The sequence below is a fragment of the Sturnira hondurensis genome, unplaced genomic scaffold, assembly GCF_014824575.4.
Source record: "Sturnira hondurensis isolate 20B ecotype Veracruz unplaced genomic scaffold, ASM1482457v3 Scaffold0006713, whole genome shotgun sequence".
In the NCBI taxonomy this organism is placed as follows: Eukaryota; Metazoa; Chordata; class Mammalia; order Chiroptera; family Phyllostomidae; genus Sturnira; species Sturnira hondurensis.
In genome coordinates, this window is record NW_028079344.1 from 4,874,315 (window position 1) to 4,902,241 (window position 27,927).

Here is a 27,927-nt window from a genome sequence, read left to right on the forward strand (position 1 = left end):
TGAGATATTAATTGTGTTCTCTTGTTTCCACAGGCTTTTCAGGAGGATTTAGTCACTCTGAGTCTGTTGGTCTCTTTTGAATGTGCTTTTCACCTGACTGGTGATGCACTGCCAGGACCCCCACCCTTGCTCTCAAATAGTGCACTCCGGAGGGCAGAGGTCCTGGAGGATCGGCAAGGATTCATGTGCTCTTATTTTTGCTCTGCTTTCTCAGTTACTTCATAAGAATTGTTTTTGGTTGGAGAAAGGAAGCCAGTGCTAGGTACAAGGACAAATAAATTGAATTCTTTGAGAGGAACTATTTCCTCAGGGACTGCTTCGGGAAGGTCTCTGGTTTTGTAAGATGCAGTGCATCCGCGCTGATCCAACTTTACCCATTCTGTTTCCCGCTTGAGGTCTTCTGCTGAGTTTCAAGCTCTGAAAGAGTTTTGTTAAATTTGACTGTGTCGACTCTGAGTGATGAGTGTGGCTCTGAGGCAGGGACACTATGAGGCAAGGCCAAGCAGTCCTGGAGTGCTTCATCTCCTCCTTCCCTCTTCTGGCCCCTTGCTCCTCCTCCCTTTTCTTTGGAAAGGTTAGCGGACAGCATTCCTATTCTTCCCTGACATTACACTTTCTGCAACTGTTCTTTATTCACTCTATGAAAGAACTGCTGTGATAATCTTGGGTGGCAAAATAATGTAGACCAGGGCAAATAGCCCATCAGCTGCCGGGTGAACTGTCACTTGGTAAACAATGGTGGCAGCCCCTGCACCTTCTTAGTTACAGCTGGGACTCTGCGGAGAACATTTCCATTGTCCAGTGGGAAATGAGGCGGGTTATTTTTATATTACAACAGACATTAGTTTCTGTCTACAACTCCCAGAAGGTGGAATTATTGCAACAGTAGCCAGATGATTCCTCTTACTGTTCAAATTGGGTCTTTTAAAGAGGGGTTATTAAATCAAAAGTAGTTATTTATTTTGTGTTGTTTAAAGAAGATTACGATTTGAATAAAATTATCAGTATGATAAGAGCATTCTTATCAGTTACAGTAAGAAACCATGGATTGGGGTTTAATATTTGTGCCTAAGACTATCCGCATAGAGGTTTTTATTGAAACATTTCATTTTTTTTTTAAGATTTTATTTTATTTATTTATTTTTAGAGGGGAGGGAGAGAGGGAGAGAAACATCAATGTATGGTTGCCTTTTGTGCATCCCCTGCTGGTAGTTAGCCTGCAAGGAACCGGTTTGCAACCCAGGCATGTGCCCTGACTGGGAATCGAACCGCGATCGTCTGGTTCGCAGGCCCTTGCTCAATCCACTGAGCTACTCCAGCCAGGGCTTGAAACATTTCATTTTAATCTTGGTTTACTCTCATGCACACATACTGTCTTTTTATAAAATATATTTTATTGGTTATGCTATATAGTTGTCCCATTTCCCCCCCTTTATTCCCCTCCACCATGCATACCCTCTCCCATACACATTCCTCCACTTTAGTTCATGTCGATGGGTCATACATATAAGTTCTTTGGCTTACATTTCCTGTACTATTCTTACCCTTCCCCTGACTATTTTCTATGTACCATTTATGCTACTTATTCTCTGTACCTTTTCCCCCTTTCTCCCCTTCCCACTTCCCTGCTGATAACCCTCCATGTGATCTCCATTTCTGTGATTCTGTTCCTGTTCTATTCTTTGCTTACTTTGTTTTTGTTTTAGGTGTGGTTGTTAATAACTGTGAGTTTGCTGTCATTTTCTTGTTCATATTTTTTATCTTCTTTTTCTTAGATAAGTCCCTTTTAACATTTCACATAATAAGGGCTTGGTGATGATGAACTCCTTCAACTTGACCTAATCTGGGAAGCACTTGATCTGACCTTCCATTCTGAACCATAGCTTTGCTGGATAGAGCAATCTTGGATGTAGGTCCTTGTCTTTCTTGACTTTAAATACTTCTTTCCAGCCCCTTCTTGCCTGTAAGGTCTCTTTTGAGAAATCAGCTGACAGTCTGATGGGAACTCCTTTGTAAGTAACTGTTTCCTTTTCTCTTGCTGCTTCTAAGATTCTTTCCTTATCTTTCATCTTACCTAATGTACTTAGGATGTGCCTTGGTGTGTTCCTTCTTGGGTCCAACTTCTTTGAGATTCTCTGGGCTTCCTGGACTTCCTAGAAGTCTGTTTCCTTTGCCAGATTGGGGAAGTTCTCCTTCATTATTTGTTCAAATAAGTTTTCAATTTCTTGCTCTTCCTCTTCTCCTTATGGTACCCCTATGATTCAGATGTTGGAATATTTAAAGATATCCTGGAGGTTTCTAAGCCTCTCCTCATTGTTTTTGAATTCTTGTTTCTTCATTCTGTCCTGGTTGAATATATCTTTCTTCTGGTCCACACCTTTGATTTGAGTCCCAGTTTCCTTCCCATCACTGTTGATTCCCTGTACATTTTCCTTTATTTCACTTAGCATAGCCTTCATTTTTTCATCTAATTTACGACCATATTCAACCAATTCTGGGAGTGTTCTGATTACCAGTGTTTTGAACTGTGCATCTGATAGGTTAGCCAGCTCTTTGTCAGTTGTATTTTTTTCTGGAGCTTTGATCTGTTCTTTCATTTGGGCCATTTTTGAGGGGGGGTCTCGGTGTGCCTGTTACATAGTAAGGGGCAGAACCTTAGGTGTTCACCAGGGCAGGGCAACCCACGTAGCTGCGCTGTGATGCTGTATTGTGGGGGAGGGGTCTGAGAGGGAATGATGGCGCTTGCTCCACTCTCTGCTGGGTTCAGTCACTTCCCCTGCTGCTCACAATCAAATTGGACCCTTCTTGTGCTGATTCCCAGGTGGGTGGGTTTGTGTATGTTTTAGGCCCCTATGGGTCTCTCCAACAAACTCTCCTGTGAGGTTGGGAGTTTCTCCCACTGCCGTCTCAACCCCTCAGGTGTTTTCAGTCAGAGGTTTGAGGCTTTATTTTCCCAAGCGGAGCCCTGGGTTGTGTGGTCTGTTTCGCTCCCCAGTTGTTCCTCCTGGTTTATCTGCACGTGAATGTGGAATAGCCCGCTCGCCGGTTCACCCAGCTGCCACCTTGCTCGCCAGGCAACACCTCGCCACGAGTCCTCTCTGTCCCGGCTGCCCATCTCTGCCCCTCCTACTGGTCTGGATGAATGGTTTTCTTTAACTCCTTGGTTGTCGGACTTCCATACAGTTCAGTTTTCTGTCAGTTCTGGTTGTTTTTTGTTTTTAAATTGTTGTTGTCCTTCTTTTGGTTGTGCGAGGAGGCACAGTGTGTCTACCTACGCCTCAATCTTGGCTGGAAGTCCCACACATGCTATCTTACTATTCTCATTATTATCCTCATATTTTATTTGATATATAAAATATAGCTGAATTTGTTATGTAGGCAAAGGGGATAGTTTAAGAATTCATACTATTTTAAGATTTCATTTTATATACAGAATTTGAAAAATATATTTAATTAAATACTAGATGAGGTTTTCAATGAGATAATGATCTCACATTTAAGAATATGACAGACTTGATGTTAGGTCAGTATAAAACTGTTGATTAATGAGAATTTTTACATTTCTGTTTGTAAAAAAGAACAGCAATTTTTCACTTTTACTTACTATGTTGAAACTATATCTGCCAGAAATATTATTTGTTCTGCTTGATTAGGTTTTCTTAAACATGTAAATGGCAGACATCTTTCCAGTTCCTTAATACAAATTAGAGCATGCTGTCAGAAAATTAATGTAGTTAGTTTGAAAATCGCTATCTATCATGACCCTAATTTGAATAATCACAGTTTATGCTTTCCATATATCTGCTGCCAGCTTACATCTTTTATAATTTGCTTTTCTTGTAACTTCTTTTTCACTGAAGCAGAAAATTGCTTTTTTTCAAGGTTCTGTGAAAATAGTTGAAACACTGGCTTCATCCCATTTCTGAAACAGACCATAATGTTGGGAAGCCACTTAAACTTTTAGAATCTCAATTTCCTCATTTTCAAAGGGGGAGTATTAATGTCTTTCCTGAACATAGCAGTGTTTTTCTTTTTTTAAGTATATTTGATTGATTGTGCTATTACAGTTGTCCCAGTTTTTCCCCATAACCCCCTCCACCTGGCACCCCCTTTACCTCCAACAATCCCCCCTTAGTTCATGTCCGTGGGTTATACATATAAATTCTTCAGCTTCTCTGTTTCCTGTACTATTCCTATCACCCCTCTGCCTATTTTGTACCTACCAATTATGCTGCTTAATCCCCTTAACCTTTCCTCCCATTCTCCCCTTCCCCCTCCCTACTAGTAACCCTCCGAACGATCCCCATATCTATGATTCTGTTCCTGTTCTAGTTGTTTGTTTAGTTTGTCCTGGTTTTGCTTTTTAGATTCAGTTGTTGATAGCTGTGACTTTGTTGTCATTTTATTGTTCACAGTTTTAATCTTTTTCTTAAATAAGTCCCTATAACATTTCATGTAATAATGGCTTGGCGATGATGAACTCATTTAGCTTTACCTTGCCTGGGAAGCACTTTATCTGCCCTTCCATTCTGAATGATAGCTTTGCTGGATAGAGTCATCTTGATTGTAGGTCCTTGCTTTTCATCCCTTTGATTACTTCTTGCCAGCAAGGTTTCTTTCGAGAAATCAGCTTAGAGTCTTATGGGAACTCCTTTGTAGGTAACTTTCTGCTTTTCTCCTGCTGCTTTTAAGATTCTCTCTTTATCTTTTTAAAAATGATTTTTAAAGCTTTTCTTTATTTATCTCTAGAGGGGAAGGGAAGGAGAGAGGGAGAGAAATAATCAATGCATGATTGCCTCTTGCATGTTTTCTACTCCCCAGTAGGGAACTGGGGATCTGGCCTGCAACTCAGGCATATGCCCTGACTGGGAATCAAACTGCGATCTTTTGGTTCGCAGGCCGGCGCTCAATCCACTGAGCTACACCAACCAGGGCTCTCTTTATCTTTAACCTTTAGCATTTTAATTATGATGTGTCTTGGTGTGGTACTCTTTGGGTCCAGCTTGTTTGGGACTCTGTGCTTCCTGGACTTGTATGTTTATTTCCTTCACCAAATTAGGAAAGTTTCTTTCATTATTTTTTCAAGTAAGTTTTCAATGTCTTGTTTTCATCTTCTCCTTCTGGCATCTCTATGATTTGGATGTTAGCACTTTTGGGGATGTCCCAGAGTCTTCTTACTCTATCCTCATTTTTTTTTGAGTTCTTGTTTCTTCATTCTGTTCTGGTTGAATGCTTATTTCTTCCTTATGTTCCAAATCATTGATTTGAATCCTGACTTCCTTCCCTTCATTGTTGGTTCCCTGTGGATTTTTCTTTATTACACTTAGTGTAGCCTTTATTTCTTCCCTTATATTTTTGCTATACTCATTGATTCTTCCGAACATCCTTATCACCATTGTTTTAAACTACATCTGATAAGGTGGTTATCTCTATTTCGTTAGCTCTTTTTCTGGGGTTTTGTTCTGTTCTTTCATTTAGGCAATGTTTGTTTCCCCAACTTGGCAGCCTCCCTGTGTTTGTTTCTGTGTATTAGGTACAGCTGCTTTGTCTCCCAGCCTTAGTGCACCAGTTAAGTTGTGAGGGGCAGAGCCTTAGCTATTTGCCAGGGCAGGGCAACTCCCTTGACCGCCTTGTGGCAGTGTGTCGGGGAGGGTTTGGAGAGGGGACAGCGCTGCTGCCTGGTCTCTGCAGGCTTGGCCAGCACTCGCCCCATTTCCACTCACTTCACCCACTTCCTGTTTGCAAATGGCTTCCTTCTAGCTGCTGCCCTGGTGATGATTCCAAGAGTGGGTGGGTTTGCGCACATTCTAGAACATGTTGGCCTTTTAAATGGATTCTCCTGAGAAACCAGTAGTTCCTTCTGCTGCCCCAACCCCCACTAGTTTTTACAGGCAGCAGTGGTGAAGCTTTATCTTCCCAGTGCTAGAATCCTGGGCTGCTGAGTCTGGCCTGCAGCTGGGTTTGCTCCCTTCCAAGGTATCCCTCTGTATTTTTATCCACCACCGGTGAATATGGGACCGCCCATTTGGTGTTCCTTGCTGTGTCTCTCCTTCTCCTCCCCCCCTACCCCACTGGATGATGTGGCTTGTTTGTATCCTTGGTTGTTGCACTTCCATACAGTTTGATTTGGGGTCAGTTGTGATTCTTCTTGTGGTTTTTCGAGGAGGCCAAGTGTGTCTCCCTACCCCACCATCTTGACTGGGAGGCCCTCAGTGTTTTTCTAGGACCATTGTGATAATGGATATTCTCACACACTGATGTCAAGCTCTGAATGTTAGCCTGCTTTAGTAATTTTACACTGCCAGTGGGCTTTTAAAAGTGCAGTTTAAAGCCTATTACTGTTTTTTTTTTTTTGTCTTGGTTGTTACAGATACTATATTGTATTTACTGGAAAGATTGTGCGTTTGGAACCAGACAGCCTGGATTTGCAGTGCAGCTTACATTTGTTATCTGGGACTTAGGACATGTTTACCAGAGTGGGTTTGTTTTTCTTGCCTATACAATGGGGGTAATATGGTCCTGGAAGGGTTATTATAGGCTTAGGTAAAGTGCTTAATAAAGGATGTCTTTTGTTCTACAAATTAGCTAAAACATGAATTATAAAAGCAATGATTCAAATACACTCAATTATGGTCCCTATTTTTGCCTAAGTGCAATTAATGTTGGTAATTATTTATGCCAACAAATATTACTTGTTTCCATCTAGCCTACTCAGTGATTTGGAGGTGTGGATTCACCTAGCCCGTAAACAGTTGTGTCAGCCTGTGGTGCTTGTTTCCACACCTGTGTAACATATCCAGCATTGAACATTAGGGTTGATGAGGGCTCCCCTATTATGAAGCCTGAAAACTAGAGAACATTTTTATGCCTGGAAATTGTATTTTATATCTTCTTATGGCTATATCACATTTTAAAAACTTTAGTTTGAGTAATAGGCATTAAAGACTTTGGCTTTTAGGGATAAGCTTTCCAGATGGAAAAGCAATCACAAACAAATTCCTTCCATGAACAGAATGGCCACCGCCACTGTATATCTGTATATATACATATATTTATTGATTATTGCTTGTATCAAACTATTTTTTATTAGTTACCCAATGACATAAATACCTTTCAACTGTCCTCAGACACAAAGGTAATGATTAGGCTCTTTCAAAGTTGAAGTCATCATATTCATGGATGGAACATGGGTGAAACTTGACCTTGATTTTGAAGATACTCTCTTTAACAAAAGAATGACATCCACAAGGCCCATTTAAAGCTTTCGGTCTGCAGTTGGTCTCCTCCAGCCTGGACTCGGTTGGGGCACAGCTCCTGCACTGTGTCATCCAAACGTCAGTGTGGGAATCTGACATTAGTTACAACCCCTTTGCTGAAGGACAGCAAGGACCTTTGTGAAATAGCTGCGTTCTCCAGTCCGGTGAAGAACCCAGCCAGTCCATTCTGTTAATGTACGTTCAGTGGAGTCCATTCTTTTGAGTAGGGTAGTGTAGACAGGGTAAGGAGAATCTACAGGCTGGGGCAGAGGGAATGAAATGGGACATCTGTGCGTTCCAGTAGACACCTGCATACAGTTGAGGTTGAACAGTCTTTACCCTGTTTGTGCCAATCTGTATTGTTCCATAAGGATTCCCAGTTTATTTGTTATGCTTTTGCACTTAATCTTATGCAGGATAAAAATAACTTTTTTAAAAATATATTTTATTGATTATGCCATTACAGTTGTCCTGTTTTCCCCCCTTCATTCACCTCTACCTTGCACACCCCTTCCCCCACATTCCCCTCCCTTTAGTTCATGTCCATGTGTCACAAGTTCTTTAGCTTCTACATTTCCCATACTATTCTTGCCCTCCCCCTATTTTCTACCTACCGTCTATGCTACTTATTCTCTGAACCTTCTCCCCGCTTCTTCTCCTCCCATTCCCCTGTTGCTAACTCTCCATGTGATCCTCATTTCTATGACTCCCCTCCTGAATTAGCTGTCCTCTTAGATAGCTTTTGTTTTAGGTGTGGTTGTTAATAACTGTGAGTTTGCTGTCTTTCACCATTCATATTTTTTATCTTCTTTTTCTTAGATAAGTCCCTTTAACATTTCACATAATAAGGGCTTGGTGATGATGAACTCCTTGAACTTGACCTTATCTGCCCTTTATCTGAGAAGCGCTTTATCTGCCCTTCCATTCTAAATGAAAGCTTTGCTGGATAGAGCAATCTTGGATGTAGGCCTTTGGATTTCATGAGTTGGAATACTTCTTTCCAGCCCCTTCTTCCCTGTAAGGTCTCTTTTGAGAAATCAGTTGACAGTCTGATGGGAACTCCTTTGTAGGTGACTGTCCCCTTATCTCTTGCTGCTTCTAGAATTCTCTCCTTCATTTTGATCTTGGCTAATGTAATTATGATGTGCCTTGGTGTGTTCCTCCTTGGATCCACCTTGTTTGGGACTCTCTGAACCTCCTTGACTTCCTGGAAGTCTATTTTTTTTTTTTTTTTGCCAGATTGGGGAAGTTCTCCTTTATTATTTGTTCAAAGAACTTTTCCATTTGTTACTCTTCTTCTTCCCCTTTTGGTACCCCTATAATCAGATGTTGGGATGTTTAAAGATGTCCCGGAGGTTCCTAAGCCTCTCCTCATTTTTTTGAATTCTTGTTTCTTCATTCTTTTCTATTTGGTTGTTTCTTTCTTCCCTTTTGTCCATTCCATTGATTTGAGTCCCAGTTTCCTTCCCATCACTATCGGCTCCTTATACACTTTCCTTTATTTCACTTAGCATAGCCTTCATTTTTTTCAGCTAATTTGCAACCATATTCAACCAGTTCTGTGAGCATCCTGATCACCAGTGTTTTCAACTGTGCATCTGATAGGTTGGCTATCTCTTGGTCACTTAGAAGTATTGGCTCTGGGGCTTTGAGCTGTTCTTCTGCTTGAGCCATAATATTTTGGTCTGTTCACGCCTGTTACATATGAGGGGCGGAGCCTTAGGTGTTCACCAGGATGGGGCAACCCCGTTGCTAGGTTCTGATGCTATATTTGGGGGTGGGGTCAGAGAGGGGCAGTGGCAATTGTTCTGCGCTCTCTTGTATTTCAGTCCCATCTCCTGTTTCCCACAAGCAAATTGGGCACTTCTGGTGCTGGTTTCTGGGTGGGTGGGCTTGTATACATTCTAGGGCCCTGTGGGTCTCTTCCAACGAACTCTCCTATGAGGCTGGGAGCCTCTATCGGCACCTCAACTCTCGAAAGGTTTTCTAATAGGTGCTTTTAGGCATCACTGGGGCCCTGGGTTGTGCAGTCTGTCTCACTGAGCGTTTTTAAACCTGCCTGGTTTATCTGCATGCAAATGTGTGTCCGTGGTCAGCCAGCTGCCTTGTGAGCCTTACTGGGTTTTCTTCCCTGTGCCCGCCTGGGTCCACTAACCACTGCCTCTTCCTGCAGGGAACCCCTCTTCCCAGGCTGTTGAGTCCGCCCCTCTTACCAGTCTGGATGAATGGTTCATTGTTTTCAGACTTCGGTACAGTTCAATTTTCTGTCTGTTTTGGTTGTGTTTTTGTTTCTAAATCTTTGTTGTCCTTAAATTTGGTTGTGTGAGGAGGTACAGGGTTTCCACCTACGCCTCCATCTTGGCCGGAAGTCCAGGATAAAAATACTCTTTAGGAGGTTTCTTTCTGTTCAATTTCTTATCTACCTGAATCTCTGATATTGGGAAGCTCTGTGCTTTATTGTAAGTGAATCCCCACTTTTAAGAACAAATGCAAGATTAGCAAGAGTGGTAACAGTGCTGAGAATCCAGAAGCAAACTGAATGGTAGGAGGAGAGCTGACAATTTAGGGTGAAGTTTTATAGAGTTTTTTTTTTTTTAAAGATTTATTTATTTATTTATCTTTAGAGGGGAAGGGAAGGAGAGAGGGAGAGAAACATCAATGTGTGATTGCCTCTTGTGAGTCCCCTGCTGGGATCTGGCCCACAACCCAGGCATGTGCCCTGACTGGGAACCGAACCGTGATTGTGTGGTTCGCAGGCCCGTGCTCAATCCACTGAGCTACACCAGCCAGTGCAAGTTTTATAGAGTTTATCCCCCCCACCCTTGAGCCTCAATATTAATTGAACAAAGCAAATGGGAATGACTGAGGGTATCCTATTCTGGAGGCATTTAAATCATCATTATGAAATGAATCAAGAAAATTCTTGCATGCTTTTCTTAATCTCCTATCTAAATTGCTCCTTGTTAAAATATTTTATAACACTTAAGTAGAAGTTAAATTTTTAAATCTCACCCAAGGGTATATGTATTGATTTTAGAGAAAGAAAAAGGGAGAGACTCTGGCAGGTGTGGCTCAGTGGATTGAGTGCTAGTTTGTGAAATAAACAGCCCCCAGTTGGATTCCCAGTCTAGGGCACATGCCTGGGTTATGGCCAGGTCCTCAGCAGGGGGTGCACAAGAAGGAAACACACATTGTTGTTTGTCTCCCTCTCTCCCCCCCTCCCTCCCGTTCTCTAAAAATAAATAAGTAAAAGATTAAAATAAAACTTCCTAGTAATTTAGTATTTAAAAAAAGAGGAAGGGGGAGGGAGAGAGAAAACGAGAGACGTGTGTGAGAGAAACATGGATGGGTTGCCTCCTGTACGTGCCCCTACCGGGGATCAAACCCACAGTGTAGATAGTGTCCTGATCAGGAATCTACCCACGACCTTCTGGTGTACAGTGTGACCCTCCCACCAACCAGGCTGCCTAGCCAGGGCTTCAGTAGAATTTATATCCCACATATTGTAGCCATGTCTAGGAGTTTGGGAAAATTTTTTTATGATTAGGCTACAAGACTGAAAGAAAGCAAAGGGGCAGTTATGTCTGGTTTTGGTTATCTTTATGATTTGGTCTTTCTCTGTGTTGACTGGTGTTATGTGTTCATTCCACAAATGTTTATTGAGGGCCTGCTGTAGGGTTTATACAGCTCTGGGTGCTGTGAATGCAAAGAGGAACAAGACACTCAACTGCCCTCTTGGAGCTTACCTTTTAGTGTAGCCGACATATGGTAAATTNCCCTCCTTCCCGTTCTCTAAAAATAAATAAGTAAAAGATTAAAATAAAACTTCCTAGTAATTTAGTATTTAAAAAAAGAGGAAGGGGGGGAGAGAGAAAACGAGAGACGTGTGTGAGAGAAACATGGATGGGTTGCCTCCTGTACGTGCCCCTACCGGGGATCAAACCCACAGTGTAGATAGTGTCCTGATCAGGAATCTACCCACGACCTTCTGGTGTACAGTGTGACCCTCCCACCAACCAGGCTGCCTAGCCAGGGCTTCAGTAGAATTTATATCCCACATATTGTAGCCATGTCTAGGAGTTTGGGAAAATTTTTTTATGATTAGGCTACAAGACTGAAAGAAAGCAAAGGGGCAGTTATGTCTGGTTTTGGTTATCTTTATGATTTGGTCTTTCTCTGTGTTGACTGGTGTTATGTGTTCATTCCACAAATGTTTATTGAGGGCCCTCTGTAGGGTTTATACAGCTCTGGGTGCTGTGAATGCAAAGAGGAACAAGACACTCAACTGCCCTCTTGGAGCTTACCTTTTAGTGTAGCCGACATATGGTAAATTGACAGTGATAAGAGGTGGAAGAAAATAGAGCAAGCAAGGGATGACGGCCACTGGGGTTGGGGGGTGGTGAGGTGGTCCGCGAATGCATTGTATGCCGTCCAAATTATGAGACAGGAGCTTTGCAGAGTGCTGGGAGGAGCACAAAGTGCAGAGGGCATGGTATGTGAAAGGCCTGGAGCAGTCCTCTGCCTTGTGGGACCGGAGAAGAAGGGGGCACCTCAGGGATCCTGGGAAGGCCTTTGAAGAATTTTGGGGTGTGATGGGAAGCCCCTGGAGGGTCTGAGTATGGGAGGAGGTTGAGTTACATATTGAAAAGAACTCTGTGGGGAGAGAATGAACTATGGAGGAAGAGAGGGTGAGAGGGGAAATAGGGGGTTCCATGTGATGAACTTACCTGTTGTATAGCTGCCTCTTGGGATGGGTGGAGGGCCTGGTCCTTGGGAGGAGAGCACCCACAGGTATTTTGACATTGAGCTGACAGCACTGGATTGGCTGTGGAACAGGAGGAATGGAGGAGGGGAGCCAGGGTCATCACCTGGGTTTTTCTTGTGTCTAGAGAGGCCTCATATTGCCTGCAAAGTAAAATGGAGGTAGGAAATAAGGATAGGTGAATAAAAAAAAGCAAACCCTGTGTGTGATATAAGGGTGATTTGAAACAATACAAAAGGTTCTCTCTTTATAATTGCAAGGCATCTCACAATGTCAGTGCTGCGATTTGCATTGTGGAATTTTAGAGACATTGGCAGGTTTGCTGTACCGTCAGGGCAGTTCACAGTTATAACTTCACAAAAGTTTACGTGCTTTGAAGGCAGGGTCTGTCTGACTCACCTTTGAATGTGGATTGTGCCTTAGAGACAGGTTTAATGTTTGGTTTGAATCTAAAAGTTTAATTATCTGTAAAATTATTTCATTCACGATTGTGATTAGGAAAGAAGTGTTGGAAATGGAATAAATATTGATAGGCTACAGTGAATAATCCAGGCTGGATTTTAGTTTCTGGATCCATAAGATTTGAACAGACATCTGGTGATATTCTCTCATATAACAATTTCCAGGGGTCCCTGCGCCGTATCACACAGGTGTGACCATAAGCCAATGAGTTAGTGTACATGTAGTTAATATTTAGTATCATTTAGCAGGGTGGAAGGGAGGCATGCTTGTTTCGATGTACTTGGCTTATAAATCTGCTCTGTCTTGTGTAGGATGAGCTGGATGAACTGCGGGCTGAAATGGAAGAGATGAGGGACAGTTATTTAGAGGAAGATGTTTACCAGCTGCAGGAGCTTCGGCGAGAACTGGACCGCGCTAATAAAAACTGCCGAATCCTGCAGTACCGCCTCAGGAAAGCCGAACAAAAAAGTCTGAAAGTGGCAGAGACTGGTCACGTGGACAGCGAGCTTATTCGAAGTCTGGAACAGGACTTGAAGGTGAGCGAGTGAGGCTGATGGGACGAGCATTCCCAGAAGGAGCTGCTGCGATGCGGTCACAGGTCTGAAACTGCAGCCTTCGTACCCCACTTCCGTGGAGTCCTGAGTTCTGTTTGTGTTTCTCTCTTTCTCTCAACAGATTTTAGCATGAACATTTTTTGTAGAATTTATGAACAAAGGTTCATAGGTTATGTGTAGTCATGTCTTAGATATCCCAAGGTTTAAATCTGTCATATGAACTGGACTCTTCAAACTTAAAAAAAAAAGAAAGAAAAGAAATTATAATAATAGATCTGTAATAAAATATAATTAATACCTGGCAATTGGTTTGGCAATAGTATAGAAATTATACAGAAATGCCTGAATATCTTAAATATCTGAAGCATTTAAAAAATCTATTGATTATCGGTTCAGTTACAGTCAAAGACCACTTTTAAGAGTTGACCATGATCACTTAACATTTTTATTGTTATTTTCTAGGATTAGAAAACCTAAAATTACCGTAATCCAAATGAGACTTGTCTAATGTAGTGCTGATTTAACTGAAGGAGAAATAGGATCATAACTGACTATTGGAATTATCTTGAGAAGCATCAACAAAAGTGGGAATGAGGTGCAGAAATCCTAGACTTTCGATCATTTGCTCTCTCCGTGGGTATCTTGGCTTCTCTTATGCCCCAATTGTCAACTCATTCATCTAGAGATGAACTATGCATAATGTCTTCCTTATTATGGGCGTCCTTATGAAACCTCATTTAGCCTTTCATTGTGATAGCAGGAAAAGAATCTTTGTAATTCTATCAACTTTATAAACCACTTACAAAATGTCATTTGGTGTGATGTAAGGGTGATTGATATTTCTTTTTCAAAATCTCATTTTATTTTAGAAAGTAAAAATGTTTAACTGCTTTTAATATTCAAGAATTTTAACACAGGAGACAATTTAAAACTTAACTACATTAACTATCTACTACAGAATTATTTTGGGTTTTTTTAGCATATATGTTTAGTATTACCTTTGGAACAGAAATACTTGTGTTTTTTAAAAAAGTTTTAATCTTTATTGTATTTTTTCCATTACCATTTAGTTCTCTTACGCACCTCACTCCCCTAGCAATCACCACACTGTTGTCCATGTGAAATATCTGTTTTTATTATTATTACTATTACTTCAAATTGATCACTTTAAGCATCTGTACCTGAGCAGAATTAACATTCTTTTTTTTTAAATTTAAAAAAATTATTTATTTATTTATCTTTAGAAGGGAAGGGAAGGAGAGAGGGAGAGAAATATCAATGTATGGTTGCTTCTCATGCGTCCCCTGCTGGGAACTGGCCTGCAACCCAGGCATGTGCCCTGACTGGGAATCTAACCGCGATCGTCTGGTTCACAGGCCCGGGCTCAATCCACTAAGCTACACCAGCCAGGGCAGAATTAACATTCTTGATGATATCCTGTAAGAAAGTAAGGCTAACCAAAGTGGCATTTTATTTTTTAAAGTTTTTTTAAAAGATTTATTTATCTATTTGGAGAGAGGGGAAGGTAAGGAGAAAGAAAGGGAGAGAAACATCAATTGGTTGCCTCTTGCATGTGCCCCAACATGGGACTGAACCTAAAATCCAGGCATATGAGTCCTGACTGCGAATTGGACCAGTGACCTTTTGCCTTGAGGGAGAATGCCCAGTCAACCAATCCTCACCACCCAGGGCCAAAGTGGCATTTTAATCCATATAAAACTTGTATTCTTCCTCATAATGTGGACATGAGATTTAAAACTAGTACCCTTTAAAAATAAGTTTGTTAATATTTGCTAAGGTCTTTGCTCTCTGGCATAATGCCATTGTCATTCAGTGATTCTATCTAAAAAGTTGTTTGAATATAGCCTTGGCATACGGAAAGCTTCATATCCTGATGACTGTCCCTGCAGGTAGCCAAAGATGTGTCTGTCAGATTGCACCATGAACTTGAAGCTGTGGAAGAAAAGCGTGCTAAAGCCGAAGATGAAAATGAAACGCTCCGACAGCAGGTGATTGAAGTGGAAATATCCAAACAGGCTCTACAAAATGAGCTGGAGAGATTGAAAGAGGTAATCTGGAAATGTTTGGGGATTTCTCCTTTGGGTTTAATTGTGAGGAACTTGGGACTTCAGGTGTCCCATTGTTATGGTTTAGAGCAGGTTTGGGGAAAACTGCGGGCTGTATGTGTGGCCTGGAAGCGAGAATGGTTTTTACATTTTTTTTATAGCATTGTAAGACATTCACCATCACCCAGAATAAACTTAAAAAAAGCAAGGAAGACTATATGACAAAGACTGAATGGTGCTTATAAAGCCTGAAATATTTGCTACCTGTTCCTTCATAGAAAAGGCTTGTTGAACCCTGGTCTAAAGCTATTTTAATGATTTCCATTGGGATGAGCTGGCCATTAATTTGTTTTTAATATATTTTATTGATTATGCTATTACACTTGTCCTATTTTTTCTCCCCTTTATTCCCCCTCTGCCCTGCAAACCCTCTCCAACCAGCATTCCGCCCTCCTTAGTTATGTCCGTGGCTCGTACATATGTTTTTCAGCTGCTCCATTTCCTATGCTGTTCTTAACCTACCCCTGTCTACTTTGCACCTAGCATTCATGCTTCTTATTCCCTGCACCTTTTCCCCCATTCTCCCCCCACCCCCTCTGTGTTGCAACCCTTCGAGGCCAGGTAGGTCCATGGTACTTGCACAGACGGAAGAATATTCACAGAGCTGTTGGGATGTCTGGCATGCCTTTATTCATAGGTGGGCAAGCCACACACACTGCAAGCTGCATGTCTATCTGCATGTCTCATATCATGGCCCTTGCTCCCCAATGTGGCACTCATCATGGCTCCTGTCCCCTTGCATGTATTTCTCATCGTTATCGTCACCCCAGCAGGGAGTCCCTACCTGTTTAAGTACTAGAGGGGAACAAGGCTGGCAAGATGTCAGAAATTATATAACAACATAATTCTGTGCACTCGAGTTCACTTCATGTTGTGGGAACAGTTTATTGGACCCAGGCTCAAGGCTGTGAGAACACTTGTTATTAGGTCTCTTCAAGACAATGGGAACACTAATTTGCTTAGCTACCCAGACACCTGGGTGAGGAAGCCAGACTCCCTCTATTTACTCTGCACCCTCCCTGCTGATAACCCTCCATGTATCCTGCATTTCTGTGATTCTGTTCCTGTTTTAGTTGTTTGCTTAGTTTGTTTTTGTTTTTGTTTTTGTTTAGGTTTAGTTGTTGATGGTTGTGAGTTTGTTGTCATTTTATTGTTCATATTTTTTATCTTCTTCTCCTTAGATAAGTCCCTTTAACATTTCATATAATAAGTGTTTGATGGTGAGGAACTCCATTAACTTGACCTTATCTGGGAAGCACTTGATCTGCCCTTCCATTCTAAATGATAGATAGCTTTGCTAGAAAGAGTAATCTTGGATGCAGGTCCTTTCATGACTTTGAATACTTCTTTCCAGCCCCTTCTTACCTGCAAGGTTTCTTTTGAGAAATCAGCTGATAGTTTTATGGGAACTCCTTTGTAGATAACTGTCTCCTTTCCTCTTGCTGCTCTTAAGATTCTTTCCTTCTCTTTAATCTTGGGTAACTTAACTCTGATTTGCCTTGGTGTGTGCTTCATTGGGTCCAACTTTTTTGGGACTCTCTGAGCTTCCTGGACTTCCTGGAAGTTTATTTCCTTTGCCAGATTAGGGAAGTTCTCCGTCATTATTTTTTCAAGTAAGTTTTCCATTTCTTGTTTTTTCTCTTCTCCTTCAACCCTATAATTCAGATGTTGGAAAGTTTCAAGTTTTCCTGGAGGTTCCTAAGCCTCTCCTCATTTTCTTTGAATTCTTGCATTCTTGTTTCTTTATTCTGTTCTGGTTGAATGTTTATTTTTTTCCTTCTGTCCAAATTGTTGATTTGAGTCCTGGGTTCCTTCCTTTCACTGTTGGTTCCCTGTATATTTTTTAATTTCATTTTTCATAGCCTTCATGTCTTTCTAAGTGTTGCAACTATAGTCAACCACTTCTGTGAATCTCCTGATTACCAGTGTTAAATTTTTTTATTTTAAAGATTTTACTTATTTATTTTTTAGAGAGAAGGGAAGGAAAAAGAAGGAGAGAAACATCAGTGTGTGGTTGCTTCTTGTGTGCCCCCACTGGGGACCTGGCCTGCAAGCCAGGCATGTGCCCTGACTGGGAATTGAACTGGCAACACTTTGGTTTTCAGGTTCGCACTCAATGCACTGAGTCACATTGGCCAGGGAACTTGGCATCTGATAGGTTGGCTATCTCTTCATTGCTTAGATCTATTTTTGGATCTTTAATATGTTCTTTCATTTGGGCCATATTTTTTGTCTCAGCACACCTGTTATGTTGTAGTGTGCGGAGCCTTAGGTATTCCCTAGGGTGGGGCAACCCATGTCTCTGTGTCATGGTGCCATATTGTGGGGGGAGATCTGAGAAGGAACAATGCCATTTGTTCAGCTCTCTGCCGGCTTTCAGTCACTTCCCCTGCTACCCATAAGCAAATTGGGCCCTTCTGGTGCTGATTCATGTGTGGGTGGGTTTGTGTACATTCTATACCCCTGTGGATCTCTCCCGTGAACTCTCCTGTGAGGCTGAGAGTTTCTCCCGCCACCTCAACTGCCACAGGTGTTTTTCAGGCAGAGGTTTGAGGCTTTATTTCCCCGCACTGGAACTCTGGGTTGTGGTCTGTCTCGCTCCACAGTTGTTCCTCTCAGTTTATCTGCACACAGATGTGGGGCTGCCCACTCTGTCCTCCAGCAGCTGCTTTGCTAGGAGTCCTCTCCCACCATGGCTGCCCATCTGTGTCCCTCCTGCTGGTTTCTTCTTTAACTTCTTGGTTGTCAGACTTCCGTATAGTTTTATGTTCTGGCAGTTTGGTTATTTTTTGTTTTTAAACATGTTGTTATCCTTCTTTTGATTGATTGAGGAGGCAAAGGGTATCTACCTATACCTTAATCTTGCTGGATGGCCAAGAATTTTTTTAATGTGTCCAAATGTTGTATATTATTACTAGAATACAACATTAAATGGTAGCTTTTTTCTTGAAAGTGTGGCACTTTCCAGAAAATACGGTTTTTAAAAGCTGTGTAAACAGATCTGTGTATGCTGCCTCTATCTGTTATCAGCCAGTATGAGTTAAATATACATGAAAAAATATGATTTCAATATATATTTAAAAAATTTGTATCCTAATAATGTGGTCTAGAAAATGAATCTATATGAACATATATGTATGTACATAAATATATATACTCATTTGTATATAGTAAGGCAAATCCCATTTTGTTGTTGACTTCTATAACAAGATTAAAGCTGAGTATTTTCTTGGAAAATATACTATGTACTGATGAAATGAAAAGCTGTTGTTGAAGGCTTTAAAATGATGGTTAAAAATAAAAGATGATTGTTAAAGCCAGCATATTACCTGTTTGCTAACAGCCTTGGTTAGCAAACTGTCCATCCACTCAACTTAATTCAGGCCCCGTACTAGGCGCCAGGCCTTGCTCTCAAGGGGTTTACAGCTGGGCATGTGGATAACAAAACAAATTACCTTAAGGAGCCAATGCTGGGACCTGATCCCTCCCCCCTCAGTCTGGTCTGTGCTGATGTCTCACCTCACCCAGCCTCCCCTCAACACTTACATGTGAAGTTGTCCCAGTCCCTGGCCATGTGTGTCTGCCTTCTCATTTGATACATCATGGATTTGGGTAAACTATGGGTATATTGTCACCACTTATTTGAAAGTGTTGGGTTTTTTTTCTTTGTTAACTCCCACCCCTTCACTAATTTAATGCCCCTCTAGAACTTGAGCTCTGTGGGCTGGGAGGGTCTTTTTTTTTTCCTGGTTCACTGGTGTCTCTGTGTCTAGAATGTTGCCTGGCATATAGGCATTGTTGGGACTCGTTGGGTGAGGGGGTGAAGGAGAGTGAGAAGGTGGCTCTGTGGTGACTACAGCTTGGGGACTCAGTGAGCTTCATAGAGAGGTAGATGCTGACAATGTTCTTTCATTCTGGGTAGCCCTTGCCCCTTACCTTACACACGTACTTACCCCAGACTGCAGGAATTTCTCCTCTGATTGTGGATCTCTTATCCCTGTACTTTTCCTAGTAGTTACTTTCGTCTTTTTCCTTTAATCTAAGTTTACTAGAAGGTATGCCATAATGGGTTTTTTCCCCCCTCAAAACTTCTTGTTTGATCCTGACCTTGAGGGTATGGAAAACAACTTAGAAGTTTATTGTGTAAATGTTATGTATATATGTGTGTATATAAATATATAAATTGTATGCACATATGTAAATAAATACATACATTTTAAGCAAGCAAAAATTCTTTTGCACACATTTAAATGGATTTGTCTAGGACTTGGCATCAAGTCATGAGCAGTAGCTCTTCCAGGAAAGAAATGATTACTATTGCCCTTGCCATTCCAAGCCAGGTGAGTGTGAGGCAAGGCTCTTCAGAGCTGTGGTGGTGGCTGGGGCTGCCTGTGAGAGAGAAGGTAGAGGGGTCAACCCCTCCCTCCCTTTGTGGGTGAAAGTTATTCAGGGAGGGATTGCTCAATGGGGACAAAAGGAAGTGTTTCATCTCCAGAATTACAGTCAGACTGGTGGGGCTGCATTTTTAAAAAAGATTTTTATTTATGTATGTTTAAAAAGAAGGGAAGGGAGGGAGAACGAGAGAGAGAGCAAAACCGATGTGTGAGAGAGATATCGGTTGCCTTTTGCATACCCCCAACCAAGAACCTGACCTGCAACCCAGGCATGTGCCCTGACCAGGAATTGAACCCATGACCTTTCAGTCTGTGGGATGACACCCAACCTACTGAGCCACACTAGTCAGGGCTGGGGCTGCATATTTACACCAAACTTCTAAACCAGTGATTTTCAACTGGTGATTTTCTTGTGGTGTGCCACAAGAATTTTTAAAACATGTAGTACCTGACTATTTAGTTAAGGGCACAGACCTCTTTTCCCTTAGGTTGTCAAATAGAAACAATGATACAAGCCAACACAACAAAAGCCATTGGTGTGAATGCCCTGTCAGGAGCCATAATTATATAGGTCGTATAATAGACTTGCATCTCAGTGGTCAGGCCACTTGTGTTTGTATCCGATTGGATACTTCTTGGTATCAGAAATCCTTATATGCAAGGATAGATTTTTAAAAAGTCATTTTGGAGCAAAAAGAATAGGTAATCACTATTTTTTTTGTAAATTGATCAAAATTATATCTATCTTTTTGTCAGACTGGCAAAAATGTGTTTGTTGGTGTGCTGCAGAATTTTAGTAATTAGCTCATGTGTTTAATGAGATGAAAAAGGTTTAAAATCACTGTTCTAAATGAATCATAAAACTGACAGGAGTCTGAGGAGGGTCAGACACTGGCAGACTGTGCTGGAAGCAGAGAATGGTGGAGCCTAGCGATAAGATTCAGGAGAGGTGGAGGAGGTATTTATTGGAAAATGCCAGCAGTGGTCTCAGTGAATGGGTTCTTTTTATGAAAGCCAGAACAAAATACGCCATGAATTTTGCTCTAGGGTGAGGATAATATTTCTCTTTCCTGAGCTTTGCTCATTATTGTTCACCTCCAAAGTTTTGTAAGTGGATGCATCAGTTTGGAAAAAGGCAAGCACAGTTCGTGCGTGTCTCTGCATGACAGAAGCAGCTGCGGGTGTATGTATGTCCCTCTTGGCCTCGGACAGGAAGACAGCATGTCTTTGTGCCTCTGCAGCTCTCTTAACCTGCGGAGTGTTTTCAGCTGGTGGACTTGTCCAAGGTGATTTCTCCCAGCACTTCAAACTCATTGTGTCAGGAGCAGACTTACCACTTATGACCTGCACTCATGCCTTCTTCTTTTTCCCAGTTAGGTTAATGGTGCCACTGTCCTTTTAGTCACCCAGGTTTAAGTGATCGTGATTGATTTTGTATCTCTTGCTCCTCACCCTCAATTACCTGCTAGTGCTTAAGGGTCAGCTGTTTCTTGCTTTTGCAGCCTTAGAAATTTCCTTTCTCGTTGATACATGCTATAAAATGGATGAACCTCAAAAATAAGCTGAGTAAAAGAAGTCAGACATCTTGCATGCTTTCATTTATAAAAAATATCCAGGCTACGTAAATCCATAGTCAGAAAAAAGGTTAGTTGTTTCCAGGGCCTGAGGAGAGAGAGGAGGGGGACTGACTGCTTAACGAGTACAGGTTTCCTTTTGAATAATGAAAATGTTTGGAACTAGGTCGAGGTGATGGTTGTACAGCACTGTGAGTGCACTAAATGCCTCTGAATTTTATATTTAAAATGGCTGCTTTTAGCATGAATTAAAGCTTTTTACTTTCTTTATTCTATCCATGTATTTTATCAGTGTCCTCCCAAATGAGTATTTGAGAGCTGATGCTATGCAATCACCACCTTAAAGCCATCTACTACTTCTAGTCTCTCCTTTTCTGCTTTATCTTATACACCACCCCCCAAATCTGTGTTACTCTCTGCTTGAACTAGACAGGCTCACTCTGGTTCCCAGCTTCAGGGGTGTCCAACCTTTTGGCATCTCTGGCCCACATTGGGAGAAGAGTTGTCTTGGGCCACACATTAAATATACAAACACTAATGAAAACTGACAAGCAGATAAAAGGTCTGTGCATAATCTTTGTGATACCCACCATCACAGATAAGCGAAAAAGTCCTTACATAATAACCTAATTATGCAGTGGCCCTTTCAATAATCTTTGAAAATTGTCAAGCAGGTCCCAAGTTTGTGACTGCTAATGTAGAAAATGTACATATCTAAGTAATAAAACTGAGTAGTGTTTTAAGTAAATTTATGATTTTGTGTTGGGCCACATTTGCAGCCGTCCTGGGCTGCATGTGGCTTGTGGGCTGTGGGTTGGACACCCCTAGTTAACTTTTTAACATGACCAGAGGACCTTTTCTTGCCTGCCCAGCTCTGTCTTCCAGCTGGGTTTCCCATACCGTGGCTCTAAACCCTGGCGTGAAATACAAGGCAGTTGAGAAAGATGAGAAGAGACTGTGACCTGTAGTCCTCTTTGAGCTAATAGAGGAGTGTCTAGGAAAAGTTACTTCTTCACTTCAGTGACGGATGAGGTGATTAAAAAGGGCTGTGATATTAGCCCATTTAAATTGTCCCTTCCTGTTGCTTGCTTGCTTGCTTCCTTCCTGTGCCTGGCTTGTTCACACCATGGTCCATGCACCCAGACACCCCTCCACTTGTGTAAGCTCAAAGAATTTTGCCTGTTTGGGGGGGTTGGTGGGGTGTTGTTAGGTATTTCTTCTAGTACTCAACTTTGTGATGGAATATCTCAGAAGGTTAAAAATTGTTAACCTTAGCTCAGTTCAACTTCTTAAAGATTGCCCAAGTGCTTCTACCTAGCAACATTTTTTTCTACCAAAAATATTTTATTTTTTCTACCAAAATTTTTGAGTACTTATTACATGCTAGACATAAGTAATGAATACCAACTTAGTTGGCACTTGCAAGGCACAGAGATTTGTTCTGGATCACTCCAAGGAACTAGGGTTGGTGTTTTGTTTTATTCTTGTGAGGTAGAATTAACATTAACACTAGTTTTCAGATGTACAGCATAATGATTCTCTCTGTATATATTGCAAAATGATCGCCACCGTAAGTCTAGGTCATATCCAACATCGTATATTGTTACAAATGTTCCAGTTTGCTTGTGATAAGAACTTTTCAGATTTACTCTCTTAGCAATTTCCAGATATACAATGCAGTGTTATTGACTAGTCACCGTGCTGTATGTTAGTTACATGCTCATGATGTACTTGTTTTGCATCTGGAAGTTCATACCTTTTGACTGCCTTTACCCCCCACCCCATCCCTGGGATTGTTGAATGGAGCCTCCGGGACCCAACCAGCAGTTAGGTAGCTCTTGTAGAACACCTTTCGTCTCCAGTTAGGAGATGGGACTGTTTCTGTGGGTTTGGTTGAGTCTCCTTTTGTGCCTGGTAAATGGTCAGTTTTGTAGTATTTCTTGAGTGCTTATTTTGGGGTGAGGACTTTAAATTCATTAGATTGAAAATTTTCAACTTCAACCCTCAGCAAGAAGTACATTTTATATCATTACTCAATATATAAATATAAAGGTTTTATTTTTTTTTTAAGATTTTATTTATTTATTTATTTATCTTTAGAGGGGAAGGAGAGGGAGAGAAACATCAATGTATGGTTGCCTTTCGTGCATCCCCTGCTGGGAGTTGGCCTGCAGGGAACCAGTCTGCAACCCAGGCATGTGCCCTGACTGGGAATCGAACCTGAGCTACACCAGCCAGGGCTAAAGGTTTTAAAAAAATAATTCTTATCTTTGCTGTATGGTATACATTCTGATATTTTCAAGTCTACTCAGTGTTTTAAAAATTAATAACTACTTTAAGTTCATTTATTTTAAAGTGTATAATCTTTATTATATATTTTCCATTATCATTTAGTCCCTTTACACCCTTCTCCTCTCATCTATTCAGTTTTTTCTTTCTTACTGTGTTTATGAGTTTGATTTATAGTCCACTAGTGGATTGCTGCAATTTGGAGAAAATGTATCAGATCATTTGTTAATTATGCTATTCAAATTTTCTATATATTTTATAGCTTTGTTTTTGTCTGCTAAATATATCTATTTGGGATGAAGTTATGTTAAAATTACTCATCATTTTGCATTTAAATTTTCTTCTTGTAACTAAATATATCTATTTGGGTGGAATAAAATTATGTTAAAACCATCTATTACCATTTTGCATTTACATTTTTTTCTTGTAATCTCAAATTTTGCTTTACATAATTTGAATATAAATGCATACAGATTTAGAACTGTTCTTTGTAATGAATTGTTCCCTTTATCATTTGGTAATGACCTCTTTATTTTCATGTAATACTTTTTGCTGTAAAGTCTCCTTATCTTTTATCATCTATACCAAATTTCTTTTGGTTACTATTTGCCTGGTATAGCTTTCTCTTTTTTTTCTCTGAATAATACAGGTATTTTAGAAAGCTGCGATTCCAATTAACTCATATCTTTCATACTCTTGTTATTTAGTATCATTTTAGTTTCCTCTTTTGAAAAACATTCCCCCAAGTTGATTAGTTTAGTAATTACTGCTTATTTAGATTCATTTGCATGTCTTCCAATCTGTTGTCATTGCTTCCTGAGTGTTCTTCCTTTCTTTGGAATTCAGTCCTTCTCGCTGTTCTACTAATTATTGTTTAGTAGGGTTTTTTCAGTAAATGGTGTTGTTTGAAAGTGCTTTTATTTCATATTTAGTCATGAAAGCTATTTAGTTGGATGTAGAATCATAACATGTTTAAGATAATATTTTTATTACCTTTGATAAGATAATATTTTTATTACCTTTGGGTCTGTTTTGCTCTCAAGCGGTCTGCTGTCAGCTAATCCTCATTTTTGTGGATAATCTGCCTATTTCCTATTTACTTTTGTCTTTGTATATGCTCTTCTGTGGTTTAAATCAGCTGGATCTGGATTTATTTTTATTTTGCTCAACAATTATTGGCCATATGAGTGTCTTTTATGAAATCTGGGAAATCCTAACTCTTTGAATAGTGTTCAGTAGTGAAACTATGGAAATTAATGACTTTTAATAGTGTTTCTACTTTATTTTCTGCATTTCCTCTACAGTTTCTGTTATTTGTATGTGGAATATTCTTATATTGGCTATTCTTATCCCATCCTCCCTATTCTTTTTTTAAAGTCTTTTTGTCTCTCTATGCTATATTCTGGATAATTTCTTCATTTCTTGTCCAAGTTACTAATTTTCACTTTTACAAAAAAATACTGTCTTATTTATCCACTAAATTTTCATTTCCATGAGTTTACCTTTCATTTCTGAAATGTAAAAAAGTTTCCTGTTCTTTTTAATAATATTTCTTATTTCCTCATTTAAAAACATTTTAAAGTCATAGTCTCTTTCAGTTTGTTTTGTTATTTTCAGTTCTTGATGTTATTGGTCCTTCTGTTTGTCACGGATACTGACTCTACTTCAGAGTGGATTTTGTTATGAGCTCTTCTTAGTGGAGAGTCCACGAAGTTTGTTGAAATGTCCTTTTGGTGAGATTTTCGCATTGGTCTTTTCCAGAGGCCTTGATAGTATCATTGGTCCAAATGTAAGTCTTAATTTTTGACTCATGAAGTTGTGCACCAAGTGGGTTGTGTGAATGGGAAATCAAACTTGGATATGACATAGGCTCAGGGTATTTTTATACTTCAAAGGAGATTTTGTTTTCTACCACCCAGTGACCTGAGAAGTTAACTCTCCCCCTTGCTGGGTGATTTTTAGTTTACTTTCAGTTGGGGTACATTCACAAAAGCTTCTTGTCACACTTCTGGCTCTGACTTCCATCATTCCCTCCTACCCCACAATGCTTAACACATACTCTTGTGCTAATTGCTCTGGTTTTCAATATCTTATGCATTTCTGACACTGGAGACTGCCTTTTTGGTGTGAGTTTAGCTGTGTATAAATTTTTGCTTGTTATCTTTTCCCTAGCGTGTCTAGCTGTTCATTGTGGGAGAGCTTGTGCTGACTCTGTCCTGAGCTGCCAAAGGTGATGCGGCCCCTGAGGGCTCAGCTGGGAGTGCCCTGAGTTAACCCCAGTTGTCTTCCCAGTTCATGACTCAGCACCTTTGCTCCTCCTTCTTGGTCAGTTTCTTCCATACTGCTGCTTACCAGCTCCCATTTTCCTTAGGGTTGTTTTACTCATGGCTTCTCGACTTTTGGATGCTGCTCACTCTTTTCTCTGTAGGTGTCTGCTACAGACTGAATGTTTGTGTGAACCGCCGCCCCCCCACCCCAATTCATATGTTAAATCTTAATCCCCAGTGCAGTGGAGTTTGGGGAGCTTTGGGAGCTGATTAGGTTATGCAGGTGGAACCTTCCTGAATGGAATTAATGCCTTTATAAAAGAGACCTCAGAAAGCTCCCTGTGCTTTCAGGAGAGTGAGGATACAATGAGAGAAGGTGGCTGGCTACAAACCAGGAAGTGGATCCTCACTGAAATTGCCAGCAGCTTGATCTTAGTTTTCTCAGCCTACAGAACTAAGAAATGTTTGTTCTGTAAGCCCCTCAGTCTATGGCATTTTTGTTATAGCAGCCAAAACAGATTAATACAGTCATTCTACTTTTATCTCAGCTAGTGGGCAAGCACTTTTCTCTGTATGTCATTACCTTCAAACTATCAGGCAGCCATAAAGTCTGGAAATATAGATATACAAACATAATAAATGGTTTTATTGCTATTATGCTATACTTTAATGAAATGATATTATCTTTGTTTTCAGAGTTTATGGTTCCCCTTTAAGAACAAGATTTGCTTGGGTGAACTAGGGTACACCATCTTTGGATGGAGTCCTGCTGCCAGGGCATCAGCCCAGCCACTGACCAGGTTGTCCACAGCTGCCAGGGAGTCAGTCAGGGACCCTCCTCTCCCCAGTCCAGCCCCACCCCCAGCCTCCATGGCCTGGACAACAGTGGATGGTAGGTCATGTGGGACAAAGGCAGCTGTGTTAGCATGGTAGGCTCTCTAGGACACCTCAGAAGGAATAAGTAGCATCTGGTTTTATTTGCTAGTCACGAGTTTGTGGGGAGGGGCAAGGTGACTAGCTAGAGAACAGGAAGGGGGAGAAATCTGGTGCCCTGAATGATATCCCAGTTACATGGCCTGCTAAGTCCATCATGTGGTAAAGTGGGATAGAGTGGGAGCAGAAAGACTCATTGGTGTCTGGTTAAGTCTTTTTCCCCAAACACTGAAACGTGAGAGGAATGTGTGTGTGTGTGTGTGTGTGTGTGTCTGTCTGTCTGTCTGTCTGCACAGGGATATGGAGGGAAACAGTTCTTTGTAAGTTCTGCCCAGACTAGCAGGGCAGGGAGCAGATTGGACTAGAAGCCATGTTAACTAAGGAATAAATACCAGAACTGGAAATCCAGAGGTCAGAGGCTGGGGAGGATGAGGAACAGGGCAGCAACTACAGGAAGATTGGGAATGCATTAGGTATGCATGGTTTTGCATATGTAAGCTGTAAATGGAGCAGTTTTGGTGTCTGGGAAGAAAGGGGGTTGTGTGTTCAGTTAAAAAACCATAAATAGCACTAAGTGACTGATTCACACTTAGTGCTGGAAAGGAGGAGCAAGAGCCTAGCGCAGTCTGTCTTGGTCCTTTTGGAACTTTGCCCTTGGAGCCATTTCTTGTCAAAGTCAAGAGAGAATAGAGAATCATGTTGAAGGCTTCTGGTAGGCTAGTTACCACGAAGGCTAGTGGTCTCCCAGGGGCCCAGCTTGGTTGAACCTCACCAGGCCTGTTTGGATGTGCATGGCGGGCTTTTTGTTTCCTTATGGTGAGTTGTGGTGGAAGCACAAGGAGGTAAGGGCTTGCTCATGCTAAGTTTTTGAAATGCTTTCATTTCATAGGTCATGCTGTTTCGTTATGTTCTGTTGTTCAAGGGGTATTTTACTTCTACGTTTTGTGGTTTTTATGTTGGGGAAAAAAAACAGTGGTGAGGACAAAGAAAGCACATTAGAAGGAATAGCTTTATGTGACAGCTGGCTTCTAATGGAGTGTGAAAGCATATGAGGTTGGACCTGGGCCTGAGGCCTCAGCTTACTGAGTGTTAGAGTCAGAAGGATGCTTGAGATGAGTTAGCCAACCTTTTCGTCACGTACACAAAGAAACCACGGTCTGGCTGGGTCAGGTGTGGCTTCAAGTCAGGTAGTCCATTCCCACCAGAGCTGGGTTCTATCTACCCCAGCAGCTCTGTTTTTCTCTCCTTCTTTCCTCCAGACCTTAGCTCCAGACTTGCATCTTCCTTTCTTTGTAGGCTTCAAAGCAGCC

At 41.1% G+C, this 27,927-nt stretch overlaps 1 protein-coding gene across 9 annotated transcripts in view; it reads left to right on the forward strand.

Moving 5' to 3' along the window:
• Positions 1-27,927, forward strand: part of MTCL1 (microtubule crosslinking factor 1) — a 148,371-nt gene that overhangs the window by 4,599 nt on the left and 115,845 nt on the right. For all 9 annotated transcript variants that reach the window (XM_037050343.1, XM_037050345.1, XM_037050347.1 and 6 more), the window contains exons 2-3: positions 12,792-13,016; positions 14,945-15,103. In XM_037050343.1, the coding sequence (XP_036906238.1) occupies positions 12,792-13,016; positions 14,945-15,103 (384 nt within the window). The remainder of the gene's footprint in view (positions 1-12,791; positions 13,017-14,944; positions 15,104-27,927) is intronic.